Source organism: Populus alba, chromosome 1 (genome assembly GCF_005239225.2).
Source record: "Populus alba chromosome 1, ASM523922v2, whole genome shotgun sequence".
Lineage (NCBI taxonomy): Eukaryota > Viridiplantae > Streptophyta > Magnoliopsida > Malpighiales > Salicaceae > Populus > Populus alba.
Window position 1 is genome coordinate 36,084,065 of NC_133284.1, and position 10,882 is coordinate 36,094,946.

At 31.0% G+C, this 10,882-nt stretch overlaps 1 protein-coding gene across 1 annotated transcript; it reads left to right on the forward strand.

The window, feature by feature from the left end:
- The first annotated feature begins 2,301 nt into the window (after window positions 1–2,301).
- Window positions 2,302–10,882, forward strand: LOC118055307 (phytyl ester synthase 2, chloroplastic-like). Its single transcript, XM_035067168.2, has 14 exons — window positions 2,302–2,841; window positions 4,774–4,825; window positions 5,003–5,058; window positions 5,161–5,319; window positions 5,631–5,735; window positions 6,643–6,749; window positions 7,086–7,207; window positions 7,620–7,728; window positions 7,855–7,985; window positions 8,298–8,670; window positions 8,979–9,092; window positions 9,582–9,667; window positions 9,804–9,913; window positions 10,323–10,882. Exons 1-14 carry the CDS (start codon window positions 2,388–2,390, stop codon window positions 10,511–10,513), a joined length of 2,169 nt encoding a protein of 722 aa, XP_034923059.1. The 5' UTR covers window positions 2,302–2,387; the 3' UTR covers window positions 10,514–10,882.

Sequence of the window (10,882 nt, forward strand, 5' to 3'; positions counted from 1 at the left end):
ATATATAAATCAGTGCATGAAGGGTGTCAAAATCAATAATAATAATAATAATAATAATAAATTGTTTTATTTGTCATGCCTACGTTTTCAGCTTAATTCTAAGTTGCTAATAAATACAGCGATACTTTATTTATTATAAAATAATTAGTTAGGCTTTTTTATTATACTATCTTGCTATTTTGCCCTAGCTAATGTAATTATTTTAATTTCTTGTTAATTATTAATAATTTAATTAGAATTCTTATATTTATAATAAAATACTAAATCAATATGTGGTTTGAAATATATGAGTAAATAAATTAAATTAATAATCTTAACTATTTTATTTTTAATTTAAAAATTACTTTTGTTACAGATTTATCACAAGAATACTCGTATCATCCATACATGATTGACTAAGCAAAATTAAAAATAAAAATAAAAAAGGAAAAATTCTGGAAAAAAGAAAAAGGAAAAAAAGAAAAGATTAGTAATATATTTATGATGAATAAGAATATCTTGATGATGATTAATGCTAAGTAGAGAAAGAAAAAAGAAAAGGAAAGATTAATCCAAGTTCTAGTATTGTTGTGATGTTGATTTATTTATTTATTTATTCCCCTTGTTAAATAAATAAAATGATTTTTTATATTTTAGATATCTTTAGTTTTTATATAAAATTATTATCAAATACTTTTTAGGCATTTTTATACAAGCTTATTTCATTCTATATATATTGGTTGCCTTCATATCTACATAAACAACCTTTATTCATTTCAGTTTTTCTATCTTAGGGAGAAAAAAAATAATAAGCCTACTAATTCTGTCATTTATTTACTTAATAATCATCGAATTATTATTATTATTATTGTAAGCCTAAAAGAATAATCATAACAGCTGTACAACACTTTAAAACTTTTACTACTTATGTGGCACGTTGTGGATTAAATATTTTTATTTTTTATAAAAAAATTATATATGCAAGTCCTTTCAATGTATTTTTTAGTTCAAAAAATCTAATAAATCAAAAGATTTATATACACATGTAATTAAATAAACTAAGAACTATGTACATTAATAAATAAATAAAAAGTCATTAATGACATCTAAAAATAAAATTTGAAAAACTAAGAGATAGTTATAGATCAAAATATTTAATTTTATAAGACAGGATATTTACCCGATCATGTTTGCTAATTTTTGTTTATTAAAATATTTTTTATTTAATCAAACGATAATGAAAATAAATAAATATATTAAAATGATTAAATAAAATAAAAAAAAATTAATAATATATAAAGCTACACATATTAGAAATATTATCAGAAAATAAATATTTTTTATTTTAAAAAATATAGTTCATTAGTACAAAAGATTAAAAAATAATCATACATAAATTAGAAAAACTTCTTTGAAAATTAAACATATAACCAAAAAATCATCATTATTTAAAAGAGACTTTAATCAAAATAAAAAAGAGAAAGGTATCGATGTAAATATAATTATATTTTTTTTATTAAAAAAAAGCATTAATTGAAATTAAAAAATTAAAAAAAATTAGGTGTTGCTAGGTCTAGCCACCTACCATTTCATTATGGCTCACATGACAAAGCCTTTTTATTTTTAAATGCAGTTGGGAGGACAACATGTCACCCACCTTATTTTTTTGAAAAATAAATTAGATGACATATCAATCTATTTTGTCCTAATTTCAACTGATAGCCAGAAAATTAGGCTCAAGGTTTATTTAACCCAAAAAGAAACCATGCTATTTTTCAAGTTGTTTTTTTATTTAAAATACATTAGAAACTATGATAAATCTATTTATAACCTTAAAAAATAGAACTCAACCTGAAATAAAAAAATCAACTCTAACTTAGATTTGATTTTTCACAAACTTTTAAGAAATAAAAACACCTAATATGAACTCCCCTCATCGAATAAAATAATTTAACACAAATATCATTAATTTTGATAGCTAAATCAGTATCCAAAGCATGTTTTTCTCTTTATTTCTGAAATTCAAAAAATCTCTTTAAGTTTTCTCTCCACCAAGAATAAAAAAAATAAAAAAAATAAATTTTTATAATAAAATAAAATTAGAAAAATATTAAAGGACCGAGCTTGTATAATTTACATAAATATTTAAGTTAAAGAATTAAATTGTATTTTTTAAAAAAATTATAGCATGTTACTCTTGTTTTTAATATTTTTCATTTTTCATTTTGATTTTTTAATTTTATATTTTGAATTAAAAATTAATTATTATTTAATTAAAATTAAATCATCCAAATTTTTTTAAAAAAACCACACTGAAAAAATATAAAATTTTAGTGAAAACACACCAATTTATAGGTAATGACCTCCAAACAAGAGAAACAGTGAAAGATAGAAGAAGGTGCTACACCATGTCAACCGTCACCACCGTAGGTAGTTTTTTCCCGCCAGTCCGTTGCTGTGCACCGCCGTCCACATCGCCTTTGTCAAACGGTAGATTGAAACTGAACCACGTATCAAATACGGCTCGTCGTTTGGCTGTTTCAACAGAGCAAGCGATATCAAGTGAAACGACAACCGAGAGAAATGAAACGACGATGAGGAATCATGTAAGCAATGGAAGGTTGAAGGAGAGTGAAGAAGGAGAAGGAATGAAAGAGAAGCAAAAGAATCCGTATGCACTGGAGTTAGTGAAAACGGAGATGGAGTTGAGAAGTAGTAGAAAAAGCCTGGAGGATTATTTTGAGGATTCGAAGAATTTTATTGCTAAATCAGACGGTGGTGGTGGTGGTCCGCCACGGTGGTTCTCTCCGTTGGAATGTGGATCCCGGTTGGATAACTCTCCTCTTCTTCTTTTTTTGCCTGGTCAGTCCTTTTTTGCCAATTTATTATCTGATTATTTTAGTAGATTAGCTAATATTTATTTACATAAATAGATTACGAATTTACTGGAAAGTTTCCTTTTATAGTTTTATAAGAATAACAACTTTGTCAAATCGTAAAATGCTCCCTGAACCTTACTTATTTAAAAAACGAACACCTCCCTGAACCAAAAACATTCTTGATTTTTCATACTAAACAATATGATTCTTCGAATTTACCTCTAAATAATAAATTGATGAAAAAGCCCATAAAATTCCTCTTAATTCCACCATCAACAAGAACAAATTGAATACAAGAACAAATTGAATGTCGTTCCCCTCCTCTCTTCCTTTATATTTTTATTTTTTTTTTAATTTTATTTTTGTTTCAATTTTATCTTAGATTTATTGATTTATATTTTATAAAATTATTTTAATTTCTTAACTCAAGTTATAATTTTTATGTTGATTAAAGTATTTTAGATCTTTTTTTTAATTATGTTTTAATTTCATCCTTTATTATTTGGGTTGATTGTTAATTAAATTTTATAATTTGTTTTGACTTGCTTTCTATTAGGCTATTTTAGTATTACCTGAGTCAAGGGTTTGGTGAGTTAAACGAGCCGACTCGGGTTTTTTTGTCATCTTTTTAATTGATTTTTTTTTAATTTTATCATTCAATGTTGAATTGATTGAGAATTAAGTTTCATAATTTGTTTTAATTTTTTTTCTATTAGATTCATCCGGTTTCATGATCCAGGTTTAATAAGTTAAACTCAAGTTAACCAGGTCATATCAAATTAATCTTTACATTGTTTAAGTTTTTTCTTTTTCAAAATACTTTATCAATGCTTGAATGTTTCTTAACTTAAAAAAAAAAAATAAAATTATCCATGGGTAAATAATCTAGTCTTTCTCTGCAACTCCTAATAAAAAAGAAAAGATAATTCATTTTCATTGATTGTTGGCTTAATTTGAATTTTGATTTGAATGGTTCATGCTGATTATGCTTAATTAAGAATAGATTTCAATATTTTTTTTCTCATAGAGGGAGAGGAATTAGAAGAATTTTAAGAATTTCATGGAAAAGCCCATAAAAATCCAAATGCAAAAGGTGTGTGTGTATGTGTGTATATGTATGTGTGTGTGTTTTGTTTAAAATAAAAAATCATGATTTTTTTTTTTATTCTAAGGGTTTTTTTTTTTTTTTAATATTCAAGGCGTTTTTACAATTTAACCTTTCTTTTTTTTTATTAATAAAAGTAATTATTGGAAGATAGTAATATAAATTTAATCCAAACATAATGATATCAACTCGAACTTGCGCGCGCGCACGCGTCCTTTTAGAAGATTTAGTTTCCTTTTCATTACGGTAGTCAGAGACATCATCCTAAGAGGTTGATTTAATGGTAAACGAGCTTTGCTCTCTCTCTCTCTCTCTCTCTCTTAATTCACCGCATCATTAAAATTATTTGAAAAGAGAATTTATTTTCAGTTGATGTTGATGGACAAGCTGGTTAGATGATGTATATATATTGTCGGGAAAACAAAAAAAGAACAAAAAAGTAATGGGAGACATGGACTCAACTATGGTTTCCAAGGTTTAATGATTGTTGAATGATGCAAAACTTCTTTTTTTCTCTATCTTAGTTAATAAGGTTTGCTGGACCTTGGATTGTATATTAGTCCTCAATCATTTTTATTTTTTACTTTTTTGAAATTTCACCTTTTATATCTAAATTTAATTTTTTGTAGATTAGGAGTATGAAGCTTATGCAATGTTGATGGCACTTCCATTTTCAAGTTTTCAGCCTGTTTGTGCTGGGTTTTCATTTCTCACTTTCAAATTAGTCGGTTCAAACTTCTACAGTTGCTGTTCCAAAAAAAAAAAAAAAACAAACTTTAACGGTTAAGTAAAACATTCTGAATTTTGCAGGGATTGATGGTATTGGACTAGGACTTAGCAAGCAGCACAGTACTCTGGGGAAGTAAGTATTCCCTCAGATATCTTGATGCTATTACATAAGATTTTTTTATCATTTTTTGGTGGATCATCCAAAACCAACATAATTACTACATGACTTTTTATTTCCTGTCCACATATTCTGCCTTACGTTAATGGCTATGCTGGTTGATATATGATTTTTCTCTCTTCTTGAAACTAGGATTTTCGACATATGGTGCTTGCATATTCCAGTTAAGGACAGAACATCCTTTCTAGGTAGTTTTTCTTACCCTGTAACCTGTTTGATACGTGTTATCTGTAATAGAATGAGCTCTTGTATTTGTATAAGCAATTTTTAAAAGGATTCTCATGGTTCAGGCCTCGTGAAGCTTATTGAAAGGACAGTAAGATCGGAGAGTTACTGTTTTCCTAATAGACCTATATATCTTGCTGGAGAATCTCTTGGAGCATGTCTTGCCCTGGCTGTCGCAGCTCGTAACCCTGATGTTGATCTTGTACTTGTTTTGGCTAATCCAGGTGAAAAATTGATACCTTATCTATCATCGAATGAAACTTGAGACATTCAGTACTTTCCCCATATCTATGGGAGGAGGTAATAGAGAATCAACATGAGCAAGTACCTACGTGACAGAACTAATAAATGGATTTTTTTTATGCCGATGAATAACATAAATGGATCTTTAACTTTGGATAATTAATGTAAAGCAGAGCTCTGTTAGATCATGAGAAGAAAAGCTTAGATTTAGTCCAATAATCACATATGCTTTTAGAAGAGGTTGTTCATCTTGCTCAGTTACATATGATTTTTGTTTGATGATTTATTGCAGCAACGTCTTTTGAGAAGTCACAGCTGCAGCCTCTAATACCCTTATTGGAAGTCTTACCCTTCCAGCACCAGCTTACCATTCCTTATATGTTGAGCTCGATGACAGGTTCACCTTGTCCATGAGATATATTTCCTGATATCTTTTGTTGCTTTAAATAGATATTTGATTATGCTAAGAGGTAAAACAACCAGTTTATTTTTTAGAAAAGGGATAATATTGACCATACTGTAATATTTGAAAAGTAAAAGTTTTATGCAATATTTTGTTCTGCATATGAACTGATGTTTGGTGTCAGTTGCAATGCAAGTTTCTGATTAGTTCTATAAGATTTTGTCTGTTGATCTTTTGTTTTACTGGGGGGGTCTTTCGATTTTCCTGAAAATAACCTTGCAATCCACCCGTAGTAGCTCTGGCTTCCTGGATTATCCTTATCCGATTTCATCGTGAAAATTGGGAAACAATTTACATGGTCCTCTATTGATTGAAACTTGAGAGTAGGTGCTCAGTTATCTAAATCCATAAATCAAAGAGGGTTTACTTGGAAGTGAGCTGAAACTTGGGCATGGAGGTTTAGCCGAAGAGTTTTATATTATTATGCTTCTCTACTGGTACCGAAAAAATTCAGAGGCCAGTGCCAACAAATTTCTGGTTAGTTTGGATGATGGAAATGAAAACATGGAGGAAGGATGACTGAAGGATAGGTTTTTTCTTCAACCCTTTAGAGATACAGAAAAAATAATCACCTCAGAGATTAGAGTTTAGGATAGCTCACCACCCAACGGAATCCACCAAAAAGATACAGGGCTAAATATCAAGCTTAACAAGCTCAATTTGATTTTACAGTGTGGTTTACAGTCGTTTTGCAGTTTTGGTGGATTTTTACTTTCCTCTGTTTTTCCCATTTGCTTGTTATTATCTGAATATTGATAACTCAATAAATCATGGAAAATAAAGTGTCATGTATACAATAATTGATCCTGCTTACACCAGCAATTATGTTGCATCCATCTAGGTGATTCTTTGAGGATGGCCATGGATAATGCAGTGAAGGGATTTCCTCTAGAACAAACAATTGGAGGATTATCACAAGATTTGGTTGCAATGTCATCTTACCTCAACGTAAGATTTCACTTTAGAACATGTTAACCTGATTGATATAAATTACACTTGTTTGAAAAACGATAATACAGTGTTAATGAAACTATAAAAGACCCGTTTCACTTGACTTCTCATCAACTCTCAAGTGTCTCCTGTAATATTTATGAACATGGCATTGACAGGCCATATTTCAAATTGATCATAAAGAGAAATTAATCAAAATATATAGCCTAGCTGACATCTAAAAGTTTATGTAAGACGATGGTGTCATCTCGTCTTCACTTTTCTTATGCTGGTGCTTACACCAAGCCATGTGGTGTTACTCTTGTGGAAAGAAACTGACCATAGCTGTTGCAGGCTCTGGCTAATATATTACCTACAGAAACCCTTCTTTGGAAGCTACAAATGCTTAAAACAGCTTCGGCATATGCCAATTCACGCCTCCATGCTGTGAAATCTCAAACACTTGTCCTTTCTAGGTCTGTTTCTCATACATAATTTATCAAATGTCAGTTGTAGAAATGTTTCAACTCTCTTTCAAACTTGTTTAAATAGCTAAATAGCAACAAAAGCACGAGGATTATTATTTAGCACCCAGCTTTAACTCTACTGAATGCATCTTTATTTAGCTAATCCATGAATAATAAAATTTTCGATTAGAACAACAATAAAAAATTCTCCTTTATGAAGTCTATAATATAAACTATGACATCATAAGCAGTAACTAGGCATTGTCATTTCCATATCATTTGAATTTAAATCGATGGAAAATCCAAATACATTTGCTTCTAGAATTTGAGTTCTAACTTCCATACATTTATTTTCGTTGTGTTTCCTGCATACTAGTACCTTCGCTGCTTAGAGTCTGATTTGTTGTTTGCCTTTCCTCAGTGGAAGAGATCAGCTTCTTCCAAGTGAAGAAGAAGGTCAAAGGCTTTATGTTGCACTCCCAAAATGTGAGATTCGCAAGTTTAACGACAGTGGTCATTTCCTCTTCTTGGTAAGATAATTTCTCCCACTCTCATCTATCCTTGGCCATGCACTGAAAAGATATCATGTTTCAATATGTTATCTTTCAAGTTTCCTTGTAATTACACATTGTAATATTTATACCTATTTGTGGCAGGAACATGATGTTGATTTGGCAAATATCATCAAGGGAGCTAGCTGCTATCGTCGTGGAAAGTATCTTGACTACATATCAGATTACATACCACCAACCCCTCCTGAATTCAAAAAATTATATGATTCGAACAGGTAGCCCTATTTTACTGTCTTACATATAATAGGTATATGTTCTATCAGTTGAACAGGGAAACAATTTCTCTAACTTCATCAGTCTATTGTTGGCATGGCATTAGTGGGTATGGGAAATTATATGCTTATATGAACTTCTCAAGCATTAATTTGAAGATCACTTCTTGGTAGGGTTTGTGCAATGTGTCATGCAACATTGATTTGTATATGGTTAAAGCCAACCTGAAATTTGCTTTAGTCCTGATCATTAAATGAGTCCTGAAACTATGTTTGCTTTAACTACAATTTCTCATAATTATTACTATGGTTTAGATTGTTTATGCTGGCCACAAGTCCTGTGATGCTCTCATATTTTCAAGATGGGAAGATTGTGAGGGGCCTTGCTGGAGTTCCTTCAGAAGGACCAGTATTGTATGTTGGTTATCACATGCTAATGGGATTTGAAGTGATCCCATTGATATCCAACTTTTTGTTGGAAAGAAATATTCTTATAAGAGGGATAACACATCCAATGCTGTACGTGAAATTGAAGAAAGAGGGGATGATGCCTCCATTGCAACAATTCGATGTGGTCAGAACTATGGGTGCAGTTCCTGCTTCAGGAAGCAATTTCTACAAACTTATGTCTTCAAAGGCTCATGCACTATTATACCCAGGAGGAATGAGGGAGGCCTATCATCGGAAGGTAATGCTTCTGATGGATACATTTTACTGAGATAGGTGGTTTTACATTTCAAAGGAAGTGTAATTTTATGTTCTTTTAAGTTTGAATCTTGAATCTAACAATCGCAAGACTATACAAGAATAAATTAACATGTTTCTACTATTCTACTTGCCTTCCAAGAAAAAAAAAGAGAGAACTAATTTGTTTCAAAGAATATGAAAATATAATGAAGTGGAAATGGTCCATTTGGCCACTAAGAGAAAACGGACTTAACATATATAAACAAATTGAAATAGCTCTGCAAATGATTGACTCTTCATGCTATTCAGGGTGAAGAATACAAGTTGTTCTGGCCAGAAAAGTCAGAGTTTGTCAGAATGGCATCTAGGTTTGGAGCCAAAATTGTGCCATTTGGTGTTGTTGGAGAGGATGATTTTGGAGAAGTAAGTCTTAAGGACTTCATTTCTATCTGATTGATTTACATCACTTTTTTGCATATAAATTCGCCACATTATGATTTATTTATTTTTATCTTGCCAATGGAATATATCTTGCTTTGTGACGAATGCTCTTTACTCAAAATCTGGACACTAAGGGCATGTATATTTTTGTGTGCATTTGTCATCAGAGCATGTTTGACTTCTTATTATTTGGGAAACCCAAAGGAGACATTAAAAAGAAAGCACTAATTTTTTTTATAATTCACAAGTTTTATAACAATGTAGTATAAGGCCAGATTTCTCAATATCAGTTAGTGTGCGCTTGCAGAAATTCTGTGCATGAACTTTTTCTTGCTGTCTTTCTCTGGCGTATCTATGTTAACACTAAGCCTTGTGTTCGGCTCATATCGGACACACATTCTCTTACAGTCAATTAAAATCAAGATGGGTTAGTCTCATAATAATTGATTGCTTGTATTCATGGTTTTTCAGGTGGTATTTGATTATGATGATCAAATGAAGATTCCTTTCCTTAGGGATTACATAAAAGGATTATCAGAAGAGTTTGTGAGTTTGAGGTATGTGAATCTTTGTTTTCCTTGATTTCCTTCCATTAAATCTCACCCATATTGAGTTTATCTTCTTGGCTCCAATTTTTTTTTCTTTTACTTGACTGCTTCAATGTTTAGATCTTTCATATTGTTTTGCTGATAGGACTGGAGCAGATGGTGAGGTGGGACAACAAGATCCGCACCATGTAGGAATTGTACCAAAATTCCCAGGCAGGTTCTATTACTATTTTGGGAAACCAATTGAAACAGAAGGTATGGTCATTGGACAACTCGTTACCATTGACTATCTGCATAGTAATAATAATCATGGATGTAGCAGAAAAAACATGTGCCAACACTATACACCTAAGGTTTTCCAGCCAGCCTAATTATATGCTTCTGCACCTTGCCAATATCATTTCTAAAACAGTATCCACAACTATTGTTGCTACTTCACGTCCGCATTTCTCAAGAAGTTCAAGATCAGCTCCGAGTAATGAAAGTGCCTTATTCTGAACTAAAATTATAAAGAAAGCTGCTAAAACTGTTTTATGAACTTGTCCAAGAATGATCAATTAATAACAGCATTTGAGTAACAGTGGTAGAAATTTTGTAATATTTTTTTATACATATTCTTAATGCCAGTAGAGCACTGACTTGAATTCTCAATTTTGTGCTGAAGGGAGGAGGCAGGAATTAAGAGACCGGGAAAAAGCTCATGAATTATACTTACATGTCAAATCTGAGGTGGAAAACTGCATTGCTTTTCTGAAGGAGAAAAGAGAAAGTGATCCTTACAGGAATATATTGGCCCGGTTGGCTTACCAGGCCTCTCATGGCTTTGATGCTGAAGTTCCAACATTTGAAATTTGAGCATTCATTCCTGCTCATTGAAGATTGATTTTCTCCCATATTCTCAAAGAAAATTGAAAATCTTCCCTGGGCATAAAGGCACTTAACCTCACAGAATGGTGTAAACTACAGTCTCAGCATTGGCAAATGTTTCACTCTCTAATAAAGGAGAAAGAAGAAACTCTGATTTCCCTGTTGGGTGCCTTTGCCGAGCAAAGCTACATATGATTCTTATAGTTTATTCCCTTCAGATTGATCACAGGTATCTGATAAGTGTATTTGATTATGTAAATTTATAAACAATGCAGCATTTAAGATGCTTGGACTTACAACGTTGAAATGTTCGCATTATCTATCATTGAAAAGTTAGAAACTTCACTTCTTTTTCAA